The 20,447-nt window shown below is 41.8% G+C and overlaps 1 protein-coding gene across 1 annotated transcript; it reads right to left on the bottom strand.

Annotated features, from left to right (window-relative positions):
* Positions 1-5,336: 5,336 nt before the first annotated feature.
* Positions 5,337-19,881, bottom strand: LOC105479149 (BCAS2 pre-mRNA processing factor). Its single transcript, XM_011736984.2, has 7 exons — positions 19,724-19,881; positions 19,524-19,616; positions 14,650-14,720; positions 13,428-13,589; positions 8,569-8,619; positions 7,863-7,943; positions 5,337-5,858 (listed from the first exon to the last, which is right to left on the bottom strand). Exons 1-7 carry the CDS (start codon positions 19,814-19,816, stop codon positions 5,732-5,734), a joined length of 678 nt encoding a protein of 225 aa, XP_011735286.1. The 5' UTR covers positions 19,817-19,881; the 3' UTR covers positions 5,337-5,731.
* Positions 19,882-20,447: the final 566 nt, after the last annotated feature.

Genomic DNA, 20,447 nt, shown 5'->3' with positions numbered 1-20,447 from the left:
TTTTTTTTTTTTTTTTTTTTTGAGACGGAGTCTCGCTGTGTCGCCCAGGCTGGAGTGCAGTGGCCGGATCTCAGCTCACTGCAAGCTCTGCCTCCTGGGTTTTTACGCCATTCTCCTGCCTCAGCCTCCCGAGTAGCCGGGACTACAGGCGCCCGCCACCTCGCCCAGCTAGTTTTTTGTATTTTTTTAGTAGAGACGGGGTTTCACTGTGTTAGCCAGGATGGTCTCGAACTCCTGACCTCGTGATCCGCCCGTCTTGGCCTCCCAAAGTGCTGGGATTACAGGCTTGAGCCACCGCGCCCGGCCAGTACTCTACTCTCAGTTCTACAGGTATATGATTGATATCTGGCCAATCACAGTGCCCCCAAGTCCTAGCTATACTTCTGACTCTAAGGACTGAACGTGAAATTTAGAGCACATCAATCAAAATCCTCTGAAATAATATATACTGATTTATTTGCTTTCTTCTAAGGCTGCTTTAGCCTGTAAGTCTGGTTGTAAGATGATGTAAGTCTGGAGCTGCCTGTGGCTTTGGCCTCTGTTGCATAGAGGAAGCCTACTTGTAAGAGATAATATGGCCAGAAGGATAAACAGAGAGATGAAAAGTAGGATGACATGGGATCTCTGGAATTATTTTTTTATTTGTTGAAAAAAAATTTTTTGAGACAGGGTCTCACTCTGTCACCCAGGTTGGAGTGTGGCTGTGTGATCACAGCTCACTGCAGCCTGAAACTCCTGCCTGAACCTCCCCAAAGTGCTAGGATTACAGGCATGAGCCATCATGCCCAACTGGAATCCTTGGATTTAGCTGACGATGTAGCTAGTTCCACCTCTGTGTTTACAAATTAAATGAACCAATAAATCCCCTTTTACTGCTTAAAGTAGTTTTAGTTAGCTTTTTGTCACTTGCAAACAGACTTCTAATATCCAGAAATAAACTTCTAAGGATAGAGGAAGGGAAGCGGATCTAATGTAGTAAATGTTAGTCCTCAGGGTAGAAAGCAGAGTGAAACAGAAATAGAAACTTCTGTTCATGAATAGGTTTACAGAGTGTCCCATTAGTCTATCTTATTTTTGATTCCATGGTATCCTACAAATTTGTATTGAAATTAAATGAAATGTGGTTTCTGTCTGTGTTCTTCTGGCACTAAATAAAAATAGTACCTTGAGTGGCAGTCTTATGAATAATTTTCATTTTCTTTTTACCTGCATTTTCTGATTTGCCTATAATAAACATATGTAGATTTTTCACCATTTTAAATCAAACACTTATCATTACTCTTTACCAACTATTGTATTAGTTTCCTATCAGTGCTGTAGCAAATTGCTATAAAGTGGGTGGTTTAAAGCAAAACATATTTACCATTTTACAGTTCTGGAAGTCAGAATACAGTGGGTCCGCAAAGCAGTTTATCCTGGTCAACACTCTGACGGGAGATTTGTTTCCTTGCCTTTTCTAGTTTCTAGACAGCACCTCCATTCCTCGGCTCATGGCCCCCTTCCTTCATCTTCAAGGCCAGAAGGTTAGCATCCTTTCTCCTCTTTAACCTTCCACCTTCTACCTACCTCTTAAGAAGACTCTTGGGATTACATTGGATCTACCCAAATAATCCAGGATAATCTTTGAGCCTTAATCACACGTGCAAAGTTCTTTTGCCATGGAAAGTAACACATTAACAGGTTCCAGGGATTAAGATCTGGACATCTTTAGGGGCCATTTTGCAGCCTTCCACAACTATCTACATGTAAATGAATACGAAAGGTAATTAGAATAAAAACTGTGAAGTAAGCACAGCTTACCCCTGCAAATAAAAGGCACAATTTCAATGGTTGGATGAAAGCTCCCAGGGAAAAATAAGCTGGTCTGGCTTCAGCTTCCCTGACAGTCATAAAGCCTATTCTGGGGAAGTGAGGGAACAAAGCTTTAAGTGATTTCTTGGAAACAAAGGGCTTAATATTGTTGGGGTTTCTGGCCAGGCTGGAATGCTCATTTGGCAGGCATAAGTTCAGGGATGAACTCCTATGAATTTTATACTTGCAAGCTCTCCAAGAGCAGGTACATAGTAGAACATTTCCAGCAGCTCAAGGAAGGAACAGGAACTTCATTAGAACACAGAACACAGTCTTGGGGACTTGGGAGGAAGGGTGGGAGTGGGGCAATGGATAAGACTACAAATAGGGTGCAGCATATACTGCTTGGGTGATAGGTGCACCAAAATCTCACAAATTACCACTGAAGAACGTACTCATGTAACCAACCACCACTTGCACCCCAATAACCTGTGTGTGGTGGAGAAGAACATGGTCAGATTTTGGGCTAGTTTTCCCCCGGGCTGTTTCTCAGTGTAAAATGATGGTACAATGATAGCAGGCATCTTTGTGATGACAGCTCTCATGAGCCAGTGTTCCAATCTGAACCACTTGCCTTCTACGGAGTGTACGTGTATAATCCCGAGAGCCCTTCACCACGCTCTTTGGACGAGTCCCGTCACTGCTTCCCTGTGTTTGGCTGGAAGAGCACACATCCTTCAGAAGCCCCTTAAGAAATGGTACTCAGGAAGGAAATGCTTTTGAGATCTCTTATATAAATCTCAAAGTGTCTTTATTCTACCCTAACCCTTGGCTTAAAATTTGGCTATGTATAGAGTTCTAGGTTGGAAATAATTTTTTTGTAAGAATTCCAAAGGCATTTCTCCATTATCTTCTTTGTAGCTTCCAAAGATGTTGTTGAGAAGCTTGAAGACATTTTGATTCTTGATCCTTTATATGTAACAATCCGCCCCTCCTCCCCCACTCCATGCCTGCAGAATCTTCGTGTGCTTGGGTGTTCTGCTATCTCACAAATAACATGCTCCAGAGTTGGTCTATTTTCATCCATTGTGCAGTGACCTTTTGATTCTGGAAATTCTATCAATCAATCAGTTCTGGAAAATTCTGAATTATTTTGATGACTTCTCCCCTCCAGTTTTCTCTCAGGTCATTCAGCTACTGACTTTCCAGACTGGTCCTCCTATTTTCTCTTCTCTGTTTTCCATGTTTGTCTTTGTTGGCTCTACTTTCTTTGAGTTTGTCAACTTTAATTCCTAACTTTCCCATTGAATTTTAATTCCTGCTACCATATTTTTAATTTCGATGAGCTGTTTTGTTCTTTTTTAATAAAATAGCATCTTGTATATTATTATGGCTGCAATTGTCTTCTGTGAGGATATATTTTTCTTTTTTGAGACAGGGTCTGGTTCTGCCATTCAGGCTGGAGTACAGTGTCACATAGTTCATTAAAACAGTAACCGCCTCCTGAGGCTTGAATTCCTGGACTCAAGCAATCCTCCTCCCTAGCCTCCCAAGTAGCTGATACTATAGGCGCACACCACCATGTCTGGCTAATTTTTGTATGGTTTGTAAAGATGAGGGTCTCACTACGTTGCCCAGGCTAGTCTCAAATTTCTGGGCTCAAGTTATCCTCCCACCTTGGCCTCCCAAAGTGCTGGGATTTACAGACATGAGCCATCACACCCAGCCTGAGGATATATTTCTTAAAAAAAAGTTTTCTTCTTACATCATCTGTTTTCTCCATAGTCTTTCGCAGATTTGTTTTACTCCTTGTCTTTCACAATGTACAACTGCCTTATCTGGTGATCCTCAACTCTCTACTGATGTTTAAAAGTGGGGAGCTAAAACACGGTTTAGAAGCTGTGTTGGTTAGGGGGTGGTTTGTTGAGCCTCTCTGCTCTGTGTCCTGGCTTGGTCATTTCATTTGTTGGGAAACTCTCAATTTCAACAACTGTAGTAGGTCTTTCTCTTAGGCTGGTCAGATACTCCACAACTCTTCCCATTTCCTTCCGAGAGAAGGCCAAGGGTGGGGAATGAAGAGATGGATGACAACACTCCATATGCATTCATTCCCACAGTCCCTACCTTTAACACAGAAATGTAGCTCTTGCTGGGTGCCGTGGCTCACGCCTGTAATCCCAGCACTCTGGGAGGCCAAGGTGGGCGGATCACCTGAGGTCGGGAGTTTGAGACCAGCCTGACCAACATGGAGCAATCCCACCTCTACTAAAAATACAAAATTAGCCAGGCGTAGTGGCACATGCCTGTAATCCCAGCCACTTGGGAGGCTGAGGCAGGAGAATTGCTTGAACCCGGGAGGTGGAGGTTGTGGTGAGCTGAGATCGGATCACTGAACTCCAGCCTGGGCAACAAGAGCAAAATCCGTTTCAAAAAAAAAAAAGAAAGAAATGTGGCTCTCAATTGTCTTAAGGTACTTTCAAAAGTACTGACCATTTATCAATATCATAGATCAAAAAGTTCTAGGTTTATTTTGTATTATAATGGACATCCTTTTATATGTTTCAAAATTGAAAAATAATTTTTAGATTTTTCAATTTATATTTTTCAGTTATTGAGATAAACATCTCAATAATTTTTTTTTTTTTTTTGAGATGGAGTCTCACTCTGTCACCAGGCTAGAGTGCAGTGGTGCAATCTCGGCTCATTGCAACCTCTGCCACCTGGGTGCAAGCGATTCTCCTGCCTCAGCCTCCCAAGCAGCTTGGACTACAGGCACATGCCATCACGCCCAGCTAATTTTTGTATTTTTAGTAGAGACGAGGTTTCACCATGTTGGCCAGGATGGTCTCGATCTCTCGACCTCGTGATCCGCCCACCTCAGCCTCCCAAAGTGCTGGGATTACAGGTGTGAGCCACTGACCTTTCAATAATTTTAAGTCAGTATTTACACATTAAGATTACCTTGATTCATTTGAGACAGGGTCTTGCTCTGTCACCCAGGCTGGCGTGCAGTGTCACAATCATATCTTATGGTGGCTTTGAACTCCTGGACACAAGTGATCCTCCTACCTCAGTCTCTCAAAGCACTGGGATTATAGACGTGAGCCACCACACCTAGCAAGACTACCTTTTGATATGTTGCAAATATTTTTTCTGAATTGGGCACGAATCTTTTATACATTTTAATTCCTTACAAGTAGAGAAGTAAGAACATTAACTCTGGAGCTGGACTATTGGGTTCAAAACCTGACTGACATTTTCTATTAAAAAGCTGACATTTTCAGCTATAAAACCTTGGCAAGTTTTGTTATTTAACTGGGGTCTGTTACATGTCCACATATGAGAAAAACAGTAACCGCCTCCTGAGGTTTTTGTGAGAACCAAATAATTTTTATTCCTATACATCTAGTTCACCGATCTAAGGTGTTCAGAACAGTGTTCGGCACATATTAAGCTTGATGTAACTGTTACCTATGATGATGATGGTGATAATGATGACTCTGTACGGTCACTGTATTTCTGAAGTCTTGTTTGGTAATCAAGAATGTGTTTCGAACTCTCTCTTTATTAGACAAAGTCATAAACCAAAAATTTCCAACTTCCTGTACATGTTGAAGGCTTTAAATAAGGATCCTTGGATACAAACTATGGTCCGCATGGCTGAAAATTAATTCTATGACACAGTATTATTCTAAAGTCATAACTGACTTTGAAAGCCTAAAGGTTTTCTTTTATGGTTACAAAAATACCACCAAGCTAGACATTTTAATTCTGTTGAGATATACAAATAGAATTACTACAGCAGCCCACACATTCTATGATTTCTAAACATTTAAACATCAATGGTTTTGCGAAGATGCTGTCGTCCTTCACAGTTCATTAAAAGTTCAGATGCCTTTTGTGAAAGCCCACCTTTTCTTCTACCTGCTAAACTGTCTTTTCAGAAGTCTTGCCGGATGTTTTCTTTGTTTGCCTCTCCATGTTGCTGCTTAATTTGATAGATTTCATTTTCTAGCTGAACAATAGTCCGTTCAATCTCATAATTCTTACTGACCAGGGATACCCAACTAGAATGGGGGGGGAAAAAGGAAAAAAATTACTCAATGTAAAATTTCTCTTAGAAGATTTTATTTTAAATGTATCCACATGTTCACTCAGAGCTATAACACTAACTTTCACTTTTTTTTTTTTTTAGACAGAGTCTCGCTCTTGTTGCCCAGACTGGAATACAATGGCACAACCTTGGCTCACTGCAACCTCTGCCTCCCGGGTTCAAGCGATTCTCTCGCCTCAGCCTCCCAAGCAGCTGGATTACAGGCACATGCCACCACGGCTGGCTCATGTTTTTGTATGTTTAGTAGAGATGGGGTTTTCACCATGTTGGCCAGGCTGGTCTCAAACTCCCGATCTCAGGTGAGCCACTGCACCCAGCCTAAACTTTACTTTCAACTTTCCATTAAAAAAAAATCAAGGCACAATTGTGGAAAAGTAGGTAAAGGGTACATGGAATCTGTATTCTTTCTTTCTTTCTTTTTTTTTTTTTTTTTTTTCCCAGAGATAGGGTCTTGCTCTGTTGACTAGGCTGGAATGCAGTGGTGTGATCACAGCTCACTGCAGCCTGGAACTCCTGAGCTCAAGCAATCCTTCCACCTTAGCCTCCCGAGGAGCTAAGACTACAGGTGCATGCCATCATGCCTGGGTTCATTTAAAAACATTTTTTTTTGTAGAGACAGGGTCTTGTTATGTTGCCCAGGCTCATCTTGAACTCCTGGCTTCAAGCAATCCTCCTACCTTGGCCTACCAAGGCACTAGGATTACAATGTGAGTCACCACACCTGGCTCTCTGTATTATTTCTTACAACTGCATGTGAATCTACAATTATCTCAAAAGTTCAACTAATAAAAAAGCAAATTAGAAACAGATGAGAGAACTTGTAAACCAGAAGAAATAGGAAAGAGTGATGAAGACAGTATCTAATTTAATCAACAAAAAGGAAAGAGGCAACAGTTTATTAAATTGAGGAAAAAACATGAAAGGGTACCAAAGAGACTGATAACACGTACATGGAGATGGTAGAACAAGGAGAATAACTTGAGTAATGAAGGGACAAAGGGAATGGGAAAGCAAAAAAGAAGAGAGAAATGACACAAATATTCAAGATACTGTATAAAGGCATACGTGTGTATGTAAAAGAACATTTTTTAAAATGTATAAACCTGAGGTACAAACAAATTATCAAGAAAAGTATGAAATCTCCCTGCCTACAATATTTTATAAAATTAATTTTTTTCCTTTTTTTTTTTTTTTTTTTTTTTTGAGACGGAGTCTCGCTCTGTCGCCCAGGCTGGAGTGCAGTGGCGCGATCTCGGCTCACTGCAAGCTCCGCCTCCCGGGTTCACGCCATTCTCCTGCCTCAGCCTCCCGAGTAGCTGGGACTACAGGCGCCCACAACCGCGCCCGGCTAATTTTTTGTATTTTTAGTAGAGACGGGGCTTCACCGTGGTCTCGATCTCCTGACCTTGTGATCCGCCCGCCTCGGCCTCCCAAAGTGCCGGGATTACAGGCGTGAGCCACCGCGCCCGGCCCCTTTTTTTTTTTTAAGAAGAGGTCTCACTCTGTTGCCCAGGCTGGAGTGCATTGGTGCGATTATGGCTCACTGCAGCTTCAACCTCCCAGGCTAAGCAATCCTCCTGCCTCAGCCTCCACAGTAGCTGGGACTACAGGCATGTGCCACTGTAGCTGGCTATTTTTTTTTTCCATTTAAAAGGAGAATAAAGGTAGAATTCTATTCAAGGCCAAAAATACTAGACTAAAAACAGGGTATTCTAAGACCAGAATCCTTTAGCAATGGTTCAATTTAGCAAAGGATCTTTCACCAATGGTTCAATTCTCGTTTATAGTTCTCTTTAACACCTTATAGAAAGGCAGAGACAGTGAAGGGTGAATTCAGAAAACAGCATTTTCTTTGACACCTATGGCATCCCACATGAATGCTATTTGAATCATATTATTGAATCGACCTTAGACTGGGCTAAACAATTTAAAAGATGATGGAATTATAGATACTCACTTTGACTCCATTTCTCTCAATTTAGATCCAGCTGTGAGCTGCATGTTCTTTCTCTGCCAGTTTAAATCTTGAATATGTTTTCTGTAAAAAATTATACAACCTAATGACATTTTAATGTAAGACCAAAAATCAACAGAAAACTCTGTAACACAAGAGAGTATCTTAATCCCATGAGAACAACATCATGTACAGTTATAGGCTAACTGTAGAAATTACTGTTCTTCTAATTATTTTTTGATTACAAGTTTCATAAAACATGCTCATTGTGAGAAATCACACACACACACACACACGAGCACACACAGATTACAAGTCTCAAGTCCCTCTTCCCATGCATGTCTCCTTTTTCCTGATAACTCCTGTTGAGTTTTTGCTGGGTGTCCTTCCAGGCTTTCCTATATGTGTGTGTAGAAATCAGTCTCAAAAATCAGATTATATGTGTTATTCTCCAACTTTCTCCCCCTCTAAAAGTGTCTTTCCATGTTTGCAGACTTGCAAGCTACAAGTGGCAGAGATGTTTTCAGACCTCAGGCCTATTACTCGTCTACTTAGGTAGGGCAAACCCAGTGCCAGATGTTGAACAAAGAGAGTGGATCAATTGTTTACTTTCACCTGGCTGCAGTCTCATTGCTTTCTTTTTCCTCCTATTTTCTATTCATTAAAGGTTCACTTAAAGTTCATTCTGTAATAGGAAAAAACAATGTACCTTAATTTCTGAAGTTCTTTCTGTGCGTGTTCAATCATATGAACTAGATTTCTGAAGGAAAAGAGGAAAATCAGATTTAAATACATTAAAATAGTACCAATTAAAAGTGAACTTTTTCAAGTTTTTTTGCTAAAAATCGTATTTCTGGAGCTCTGTGCCAAGAACTATGTTGGACACTCCATAATCAAGGACTATCACCCATGCTGGAATGCAGTGGTGTGATCATGGCTCACTGCAGCCTTCACCTCCCAAGATCAAGTAATCCTCCTGCCTCAGCCTCCCGAGGAGCCGCAATCCTCCCACCTTGGCTTCCCAAACTGCTGGAATTACCATGCCCTGCCTGATACTTTGAGTACTTAGGTTGCTTTTCTTATGAGACAGTCTCATTCTGTTGCCCAGGCTGGAGTGAAGTAGTGTGATCTCAGCTCACTGCAGCCTCTGCCTCCTGGTTCAAGCAATTCTCCTGCCTCAGCGTCCCAAGTAGCTGGGATTACAGGCGTGCACTGCCATGCCTTGCTAATTTTTGTATTTTTTTTTTTTTTTTTATAGCAGAGATGGGGTTTCACTACGTTGGCCAGGCTGGTCTTGAACTCCTGACCACAAGCAATCCATCCACCTTGGTCTCCCAAAGTGCTGGGATTACAGGCGTGAGCCACTGCACCTGGCTTTTTTTTTTTTGGACAGAGTCTTGCTCTACTGTTGCCCAAGCTGGAGTGTAGCTGCATAATCATGGCAGCCTCAACCTCCTGGGCTCAATCGATCCTCCCACTTCAGGCCTTCAAAGTAGTTCGGATTACAGGCATAAGCCACCATGCCCGGCTAATTTTTGTTATTTTTTTGTAGAGACAGGGTTTCACCGTGTTGTCTGGGCTGGTCTTGAACTCCTGGGCTCAAGCAGTCTCCCTACCTTGGCCTTCAAAGTGTTGGAATTACATGCGTGAGACATCACACACAGTCTTTTGTCACTTCTTAAACTGTCATGACTTCTTGTCACAGAGAAGATGGAATATATCTGATTATATCCACTTATTATTTCTCAACCCCCTTTTATCTCTATATTTCTTCATATACATTTATCCTGTCACTCTCTCCTCCTGTCCACTGCTAACTAGAGAGAGGTGAGAAAAAGAAAACTGTTGTAGATTTGAGATATCAGTCCATATTTGCATGTAACCTATTCGCAGCAAAATAAAAAACAGATACCAGTCCAGGTCAGCTGTAACTAGCACAGGAGAAAAGTTCAATAATACAGAGTACCATACAATTATTTCAGAGAAGTAATAAAACAGATTTGAATCTCTTTTTTAAGTAACAGCTTTATTGAGATATAATTCCACATCATATCAATTTCCTCTTAAGGCAGTGGATCAATCACCTATAGGGTCCATTTTAACCACATCTGGCCCTAATGTGTTCTTGCTCTAAATCTAATATTGTTTCCTGGCTTTTGTGACTCAAATTTTCTGCTGTTCACCTGAGTTATTCTCCTATCTCTACTGACTGGTTTCCCTGCATTAGTTGCAATTCTCTCAAGACTCAGTCTTTAAACAGCTGTGCCTCTCTAGGCTTTCCCTCAGGTCAACCCTCTTTCCTTGACTTCGACGATGACTCCATGCTGAGGACTATTGATTTTAGTGCTCTATTCCAGACTCTGCCCACCAACAAGGGAGCTTTCCTTTGAATTGGCTCTCCCTGAAAGTTTAGTTTGTCTTCTCCCTTCTCCCACCCTTCCTCTTAAATATACTTTGATAAAATATAGTACACCTCCTCTGGAGAAGTGTCCATTGAATTTGGAGGAGACAAAATATGCTCAGGGGAATGTTAAGCACTATAGAGCACTTTGTGATTAAATGGAAAACAAGTGATGTGCACAGTAATTCTGTGTAGAGTTACTCAGAAGAGGGAGACAATACTAGAAGCAGAATTTCAATTAGGGAAGAAGACAAGTAAGCGAACTAGAGCTGGGCCCTAAACAAGCTGAATTTGGGTAGAACAGGTAAAGTCAGGGGCAAGTAAAGGCCCAGAGGCAGGATTTATGATAATCACCAGATAAAGGACTAGTTTGGGTTGAGTTAAAAGTTTACAGTTGAGGGAGTAAGGAAAAGGCCTTGAATACCATGTTAAAAAGCCTGGCCCAGTCAGGTGCTCACACCTACAATCCCAGCACTTTGAGAGGGTGATGCTGGAGGATCACTTGAGGCCAGGAGCTTGAGACCAGCCTGGTCAACATGGTGAAACCCCGTCTCTACAAAAAATACAAAAATCAGCCAGGCGTGGTGGCGTGTATCTATAATCCCACCTACTCTGGAGGCTGAGGCAGAAGAGCTGCTTGAACCCGGGAGGGTTGCAGTGAGCTGAGATTGTGGCACTGCATTCTAGCTTGGGCGACAGAGCAAGATTCTGTCCCGACCCCCTCCTTCACCTCCAAAGAAAAAGAAAAAAAGCTTGGCCCTTACCTTGCAGGTAATAGGGAATTATTAAAGGTTTTCAGGTAAGTTGACAGCAGTGTTCTTTTCAATGTCATATTTTTTCCTCTGCATCTATGCACTCCATTCCTGGAATGTTTTCCTTGTTTCCTTCTAAACATCCCAATTTCACCCTTCTTCAACAACCCTCAACTTTATGCCCCATCTTTTGTTTTTTTCAAACAGACTATAGGTGTGTACCACCATACCTGGCTATTTTTTATTGTTTACTGTAGAGACAGGGCTTCACTACGTTGCCCAGGCTGGTCTCAAACTCTTGGCCTCAAGTGATCCTCCTGTCTCAGCCTCCCAAAGCACTAGGATTACAGGTGTGAAACACCACACCTGGCAATGCCCTATCTCTTAATGCTTAGCTTACAGACCACAGCACACAATGTAACACTTGCCCCCATACTGCCAAAAATAGACTACTGGTTACTTGGCATAAAATTACTGTCTCTTCCATTAGATAGAGCTTCTTGAGAAGAATCACAGTTTTCCATTTTGTGAAACAGATTTACTGATGTCACTTAAATTTCTTAATCACCCTGATCCCGTTCTTTCTTTTTTCCCCCCCTTGCAATATATAGATATATAAAAGAAAGTTAGTTGTTGGCTTTGTAGAGTTTCCCAAATTCTGGATTTTGTCCACTGGCATTATGTGGCTACAAATACTTAATGCATAATTCTGAAGATTTGAGAAACAGTATTATCATTTCATGGTTTTGCTTTATTTTATACAGCTATGTTTCAGGAAACACACTCTAACAAAAGTTGTACACACTATTATGAAGTTCTGTGGCCTTTTTCTCTTAAATTGTAAATACACAATCAGGAAATCTCAGGGCACAAAGGGGCCATGCAGATAATCTAACCACCGAATTTTGCAAGCAAGGAATCTGAATTATAGATAGACAATAAATACTAAAGCTACAGCTAGTTACATGGAACAGAAACAGGTCAGTGGCTTGTTCTGACAACAAATACTTGCTGAAATTTATCTATAATCTCAAAATTACTACTTGTAGTGTTTTGCAGTCATTCATGGACATGTGCACAGCAGTGAAAAATCCGGGCTGCTGAGCATGCACATTCGCAGCCGAGGATGAACAAGGAGGTACTTTGCCTTCTTGTTTCACCTCTCATACAGTAATAAGCAGACGATGAAGTTCAAGTTCTAAGTCTGGGATCTGTTAGTGGGGTAGTTTCAAGAAAGTTACTTTACATTTCTCAACTTTGTTTTCTCTTTTATAAAATAAAGACAGAAGTCTACCAGGATGAGTTTATTCTAGGATTTAAGATTATAATCTGTGTGAGAGATATGTATATGTGTGCACATGAATATGTATATATTCCCCCTAGGAGAAATGGTACAGTATTTGCTAATTCAGTGTCCACAGGACTTAAAGAACATAATGCATGACTAATGAGAATCAACTGTTTAAGCAAACTTGATAACATTCTATCAAGTGGTGCTCTGCAAATGGGACCTCAGAACTCGTTTTCTTACAATATTATACATTAAATGTGGTAGTTTGGTTTAGGTCCTCTTAGTACTCTTGAACTTTGGGGTGGGTTTCAAAATAGTGGCCTTTCATATGGGTCGTAGTTCTAGAACATAATCCCAAGAAAAAGTCTAGCTGTATTATTTTTATCCCACTTCCCCTACCCATACTTTGTGGGGGTTTTTTTGTTTGTTTTTTGAGATGGAGTCTCGCTTTGTCACCCTGGCTGGAGTGCACTGGTGCAATCTCAGCTCACTGCAACCTCTGCCTCCCGGGTTCAAGCAGTTCTCCTGCCCCAGACTCCTGAGTAGCTGTGACTACAGAAGCGCCACCATGGCTGGCTAATCTTCTTCTTTTTTTTTTTTTTTTAAGTAGAGATGCAGTTTTACCATGTTGGCCAGGCTAGTCTCAAACTTCTGACCTCAGGTGATCACCTCGGCCTCCTGAAGTGCTGGGATTATAGGCGTAATCCACCGCACCCAGCTTGTTTTTTTTTTTTTTTGAGATAGAGTCTCACTCTGTCACCTAGGCTGGAGTGCAGTGGCACAATCTTGGCTCACTGCAACCTCTGCCTCCCAGGCTCAAGCAATTCTCATGCCTCAGCCTCCAGAGTAGCTGGGATTACAGGTGCGCGTTACCATGCCCAGCTAATTTTGGGTGTGTGTGTGTGTGTGTGTGTGTGTGTGTGTGTGTGTTTGTAGAAATGGGGTTTCACCATGTTGGCCAGGCTGGTCTCGAACTCCTGACCTCAAGCAATCCACCTGCCTCTGCCTCTCAAAGGGCTGGGATTACTGGCGTGAGCCACTGCACCCAGAACCTCCCATACTTTTAAAAAGTACTAACACTTTGGGTGAGATGGAAAGAAAAGGAAAAAAAAAAAGGTTCTTACTCATTGTATACTTTCCAGGCATTACATCCATGCTGTGACATTAGTTCCAGATTCTCAATTCTAACTGCTTGATGCTCTAACTGGGCCATAGAATTGTTTACACATTCTTGCCATGCAGTAATGTCATTTTTTTGACCAGAGGAAGGGGCTGGAAGCTCATATCTGAAATTAAACAACAAAATAAAACCAGCTGTACTGTCAAGCCTTTACATCTCTTCCCAACAGAATGTCCCATGAGTCTCCATATAGTTTAAAAACTACAGAAGACTGAGGATGTAAACCTTGCAATAATAAGAAACTGATACAGCCTAACAATCAATTTACAAATATGATTTAGCACCGTTATGTTCACTTCAATGTGAACTGGTTAAATAAGCAACATTACATTCACATAAAAGATTGTTATATTAGCTATTAAATGATGTCACTGAAGAACATTTAATAATATTAAGATGTGAATAATATATTAAGGGGAAAAAGTAGTAGACAAAAACCTTTGCTACCATTTTTGTAAAATACTCACACCCACCCATCCACTAACATACCCATTCCCCGGTAGAGAAAAAAAATGAGAAGTGATATGACTCCTTCTATTCCCTCTTCACACTACCCAGTCAGTCCTTCAACACTGCCTCCCTAGATATCTATAGATCTATATCTACAGATATCTATAGATCTATATCTACAGATATCTATAGATATATATCTATATCTACATCTCTATATCTATCTATAGATCTCTGTATCTATATCTATATCCATAGATATATCTTCATCTATCTATAGCTGTATCTACAGATATCTCTCTATATATAGTTTTTTTTCAAGACTGGGTCTCCCTCTGTTCCCCACGCTGGAGTGCAGTGGTACAATCTCGGCTTGCTGCAACCTCCATCTCCTGGAGGATGTCAAGCGATCTCCCTACCTCAGCTTTCCAAGTAGCTGGGTCTACGGGTGTGTGCCACCATACCCAGGTACGTTATTATTATTATTATTATTTTGGTAGAGATAGGGTTTTGCCATGTTGTCCAGGCTGATCTCAAAACTCCTGGATTCAAGCAATCCGCCATTCTCGGCCTCCCAAAGTGCTGGAATTACAGGTGTGAGCCACCACGCCCAGCCAACACTGCCAATATTAGCCAGCAAATACATTCTTCACAAATCTCAGCTCATTACTGAGTTACTACAAATTAAATTTTAATTTCCATTTTAATATTCTTACCGTTTCATACTGAGCAATTCAATTGGTTGTCGAGCAGCCAGTCTTTCAAATTCATTTCTCATTATGTCAGTCTGATGTGTAAATCAGAAAAAGATTTCTAAGATCATGTTGACAATTGAAATTAACAATCACCAAAGAATAGATTTAAGCTACACTACCTATTATAATGAATCATTTCCCTTTCCCTAATTCTTCTCTGAGTTAAATGCTCTCTAGAATCACACACAAACACACAGTCACTTCACATTCAGCTTAGCCAGGAAAAGTGGCATGTATTAAGGAGCCCACAGAGAAAAGGATTAATCCTAACTCAGATGTTCTCAATTCCAGAAGCATGTTACCATCAGTTGGACAGTGCTATGGTTTGAATGTTTGTCCCCTCTGAAACTCATATGGAAACTTAATCCCCAATGTAATAGTATTAAGAGGTGGGGTCTTTAAGAGGTGATTGGGTTATGAGGGCTCAACCCATTCATGGATTAATGAGTTATCACCAGAGTGGGTATGTTATAAAAGCCAGTTTGTCTTTCTCTTGTGTGCCCCTACGTGCCATGTAATGCTCTGTGCTGCTTCAGGACTGTACACCAAGTACACATCAGCAAGAACGCCCTCACCAGATGCAGCCTGTGAACCTTACTTACACTTTCCAGCCTCCAGAAATCTAAGAATTTTTTTTTTTTTTTTTTTTCACGATGAAGTCTCACTCTTGTCCCCCAGGCTGGAGAGCAATGGCGCAATCTTGGCTCATTGCAACCTCTGCCTCCCAGGTTCAAGTGATTCTCTTGCCTCATCCTCCCGAGTAGCTGGGATTACAGGTGCCTGCCACCACGCCCAGCTAATTTTTGTATTTTTAGTAGAGACAGGGTTTCACCATGTTGGCCAGGCTGGTCTTGAACTCCTGACCTCAGGTGATCTGCCCGCCTCAGTCTCCCAAAGTGTCTTTTCTTTATATTCACTATCTTCTCTAGCAATTTTACTGTTTGCCAAGTAAATGTAGTATGGCTATTCCTCTTTAGGGATGTTTTGGCCAATATCTTATCCCATTTCCGTTCTGCACATTTCCTACCCTGAGTATAAAGAACTGCTTAAAATATTTGTTTGTAGTAATACTTCAGTTATTCCATGTAATTTTAATTTTCTGAGGGCTTCAACTATCTTAACAATTAGACTAGAGAATAAGTATCAAAGGCCTTACAGAAGCCTGCATTAATGTTTAAAAGTTTTGTATTAGGCCGGGCGAGGTGGCTCACGCCTGTAATCCCAGCACTTTGGGAGGCCAAGGTGGGTGGATCACGAGGTCAAGAGATTGAGACCATCCTGGCCAAGATGGTGAAACCTTGTATCTACTAAAAATACAAAAACTAGCTGGGCATGATGGCATGCGCCTGTAATCCCAGCTACTTGGGAGGCTGAGGCAGGAGAACTTCTTGAACCCGGGAGGCGGAGGCTGCAGTGATCCAAGATCGCGCCACTGCACTCCAGCCTGGCAACAGAGTGAGACTCCATCTTAAAAAAAAAAAAAAAAAAAAAATTTGTATTAAGCATTTCTTTCTGGAGAAAGCATTTTGCAGGCGCTACTGCTAAATTACACATAATCTTAAGAAAATGTAGTTATCTAGTTTCCTGCAAAAAATACCAAGGCATTTTAGCTAGAAAATTCTGCAGTGACAAAGAGTAACAGCTAATAATTAAACAAGAGGTAGTATAAAAATGTATAAGTAGTCTTGAGCCATACAGCACAGGAGGAACCCTTAACTAACTCACATGCTCAGTAAGTGATAGATCTGGAATTTTAGCTCAGCTCTCTCCAAAGACTAAGCCAATGTTCATGGAGCTAAGTCATGGGCGGCGGGGTCGGTGGGGGAAATCCCTGCTCATGGAGTAGTCTCATCTCAGCTTTGAGAGGCCTTCCTCAACCACCCAACCTAGAGTCACCCAGTCACTTTATCACTATCATTCTCTGTGCAGCATTTATCAACAATTTTTCTGATCTATTTATTGTCCGTCTCAACACTCTAGATTGTAAGGTTCATAAGTATGGACCCTGCCGATACTGTTCTCCAATATCCAGCATGGAATAGACCTTCGTAAATAGTTGTTAAGTGAATTAATGAAAGAGTAATTTCAGAGGCAGTTTGAAGAATGGTTAAGGTCTTAGTCAATGAGCCTTTCTAAGCTGCAGTTTTCCCAGCTAAAAAAATGGGGATAGTGAACATAGTTATATAGTTTATAGAGCTGTTTTGTGCACCAAGAAAGACAGTGAGCCCAGTATACATTACCAACTATTACTAAGAAAGGATGCCAAGTGTGGTGGCTCACACCTGTAATCCCAGTACTTTGGGAGGCCGAGGCAGGTGAATCACTTGAGGTCAGGAGTTCGAGATCAGCCTGGCCACAATGGTGAAACCCTGTCTGTACTAAAAATACAAAAATTAGTTGGGCATGGTAGTGCATGCCTGTAATCCCAGCCACTTGGGAGGCTGGGGGAGGAGAATCGCTTGAACCCAGGAGGCAGAGGTTGCAGTGAGCCAAGGAGTTGCATGCACTCCAGCCTAGGCGACAGAGCAAGACTCTGTCTCAAAAAAAGAAAGGATTAAATAATCAGTAAACTAATTACAGGAGAATCATTTGAACCCAGGACTTTGCTAATTAAATAATCAGTAAACTAATTACAAAGGTATTTGAGAGAAGGAAAAAAACTGGCAAAAGTATTATAAGAAGTCTGTGATTGAATGCAGTTATTTGAAAACGTCAGAAATCAGTCCAAGAAGCATTACTGTACTTAATTCTCTCTCTTTTTTTTTTTTTAATGAGATGGAGTCTCGCTCTGTCGCCCAGGCTGGAGTGCAGTGGCGCCATCTTGGCTCACTGCAAGCTCCGCCTCCCGGGTTCAGGCCATTCTTCTGCCTCAGCCTCCTGAGTAGCTGGGACTACAGGCACCCGCCACCATGCCCAGTTAATTTTTTGTATTTTTAGTAGAGGATGGTCTCGATTTCCTGACCTTGTGATCCACTCGCCTCAGCCTCCCAAGGTGCTGGGATTACAGGTGTGAGCCACTGTACTTAGTTCTTAACGTGGTTAACATCTACACCTAGGTAACAATATTTGGAAAAAGCATAGGAAAACACGTTCATAGAAACATATGTCTTCTACTTAAAACTTAGCCAAGGCAGGGCGTGGTGGTTCACCCCGTATCCCAACACTTTGGGAGGATGAGGTAGGCGGATCACTTGAGGCCAGGAGTTCAAGACCAGCCTGGCCAACGTGGTGACACTCCATCTCTACTGAAAATACAAAAATTAGCCAGGCATGGTGGCAGGCACCTGTAATCCTAGCTGCTCGCGAGGCTGAGGCAGGAGAATCACTTGAGCTCGGAAGGTGGAGGCTGCAGTGAGCAGAAATGGCACCACTGCACTCCAGGCTGGGTGACAGAATAAGACTCCGTCTCAAACAAAAACAACAAACTTAACTATTTTTTCATGTTACTTTAATGTAAATAATATCTTTTTTTTTTTTTTTCCCTCTGAGACAGGATCTCAGTCTGTCGCCAGGCTGGAGCGCAATGGTATTATCATGGCTCACTGTAGCAGCCTTGAACTTCCAGGCTCAAGTGATCCTTCCACCTCAGCCTCCTGAGTGGCTTGGACTACAGGTGCATGCCATCATGCTTGGCTAATTTTTTAGTTTTTCTTTTGTAGAGAAAGGGTCTCACTATGCTGCACAGACTGGTCTCAAGTGATCCTCACACTTCAGCCTCCTAAAGTGCTGGGATTACAGGTGTGAGCCACCACACCCAGCTAAATACTGCCTTTTAATAATACAATCCTTTCATAAATAAACGATTAGGTATAATGGGAAAAAAACCTCCAAGCTGTACATATTGAAATACTTGAATCCAATAATTTAGAAATAACTTACATTTCACTTAGCTAATTAGACCCTAACTAGAATCTTGGGTGTACTTCAAGGTTATACATTTAAAATAGTATCATACTCACTGTGTGCAGTAGAACAGCATCTGACTCCCTAGGCAAGCATGGGCACTCCTTTCTCTAATTCTCTTGTCCTTATATATACCTCCACTACAGGTCCTTTACATATTATTACACATTTATACATACTATTGTAAACTTTGTTTTATATATCTAGCTCCTCATTGTATTGTATTTTTCTGTATTCAGAAACCCTATCTTTTTTTGGAGACGATGCTTGTCTTAAATAAAGAAAAGAAAAATTAAAATACAGCAAAATACATATTTTTTTAAAACCCAGATATTTTTATCTCTATGATTTCAGAATCTAGAATGGCACCCAGCACTTGGAAAGTATTCGTATCAGGGAAAGTTCTTGCCTACATTAATCAGAACTGTGTTAATAAAAACATCGGACAGATTATAGAAAAAAGGAGAAGGCTGAGAAAAGAGTAGTATACACTTGGATATGGTTTGTCCCTTCAGTCATACCACAAACGTTTGGTAAATAACTAGACTTTAATACGCCACTCTCCAGTGGTTCTAAAGAGCTTAGGTAATTAGGCTTATACATACTAAAAAATTCTAGATCACCTGCTGTAGAGTGACTCTTGGCAGGAGAGGGTCCCTTTGAGAATTTACGCATGGATCCTATCTCAAAGAATTGTGGCCACAAATTTTTGCATTAAGTGAGTCGTGGAGTCCCAGAAAGTCTTCCTATGGATCTTAGAATAAGAACCTCGGAGAAGACTTATCTATCTAGCTGTTTTCAACAGACTGGTACCTATGCAGGCAATGGTTAAAACTGGAATTTAAAAATCACTTTTACGTAGCTGAAGCTCTCAATCCAAAATAAAGGTTCACAGGAATCCTCGTTCATACCCGGGCTCAAGACATACTTACTTCAAAGGCAGAATAATCCGGGGCTGTTAGGTAGCTCAGGTAGTTCTTAGTAGGTCGGTATCTGCGAGTTTCCTCCTCCACCAGCGCTGCAGCCTTAGAAAGAGAATTGGGGCCAGGGTAGAAGCGGCAAATTGTAACATGTTTCTTTCGGTACCGAGCCAGCGAACAGTGAGTCAGCTACAAAGACACCCCGCACTCACCGCTTCCCGCACACCAGGGGCTTCATAACCTTGATCAAAATACGGCAGCGCATCCACCACAACCTCTCCAGCCACCAAACCCGTGCCCGCCATTCTGAGGACCTCAGGTTTGCCTGCGTTTTCTGCGTCTGCGTAAACTGAGTTCTATTTAGATACGCCGGCGCCTGACACTGATGTAATCACGTTCCCTGCATATTGACGTTCGCGCATGCTCAGTTGCTAATTTTGAAGGCGGGTCCGCCCGGTATCTAGAAATTGCCGGGCTGCTTTGTTTTGGGCGGACGTGACGTCAGTCTTGGCTTCACTGCGTCTGCGGAAGGCCTTAATTTCCTGTCTTCTGCTTACTGTATTTTTTTTGCCAACGAATGGTGGCGATTTGAAGTTAGGGCTTTTCGTTTCCTCCAAAACATTGATATCTGGAACGGGAGCCCCTTAACACTTTTGGAGGGAACTGGCTGCAGGATTTGACGAGGAGAGATAATTGATTTCCCACCTCTGCTTACTGCCACCGTCTCCCCTTAATCTTCTCTTCCTCTGTGCCGGACTTCTTTCCTTTTTTATTATGGACACACGCTCTTGTTCTGCTGCCCAGGTTGGAGTGCAGTGGCGCGATCATAGTTCACTGCAGCCTCAACCCCCCCAGGCCCAAGCGATCCTTCCACCTCAGCCTCCTGAGCCGCTGGGCCTAGAGGTGCACACCACCACGCCTGGCTAATTTTTAATT

This window comes from Macaca nemestrina, chromosome 1 (genome assembly GCF_043159975.1).
Source record: "Macaca nemestrina isolate mMacNem1 chromosome 1, mMacNem.hap1, whole genome shotgun sequence".
Lineage (NCBI taxonomy): Eukaryota > Metazoa > Chordata > Mammalia > Primates > Cercopithecidae > Macaca > Macaca nemestrina.
The sequence above is the reverse complement of the archived record's forward strand: the minus strand, read 5'-3'. Positions and strand labels throughout refer to the sequence as shown.

Excerpts from the sequence above, each read along its gene's own strand:
- LOC105479149 (XM_011736984.2), bottom strand. The coding sequence starts at position 19,816 with ATGGCGGGCACGGGTTTGGTGGCTGGAGAGGTTGTGGTGGATGCGCTG. Across the intron at positions 19,617-19,723 it reads CCCCTGGTGTGCGGGAAGCG|GCTGCAGCGCTGGTGGAGGA; the intron begins GTGAGTGCGGGG and ends TCTCTTTCTAAG. Across the intron at positions 5,859-7,862 it reads TTGAGAGAAATGGAGTCAAA|TTGGGTATCCCTGGTCAGTA; the intron begins GTGAGTATCTAT and ends CCCCCATTCTAG.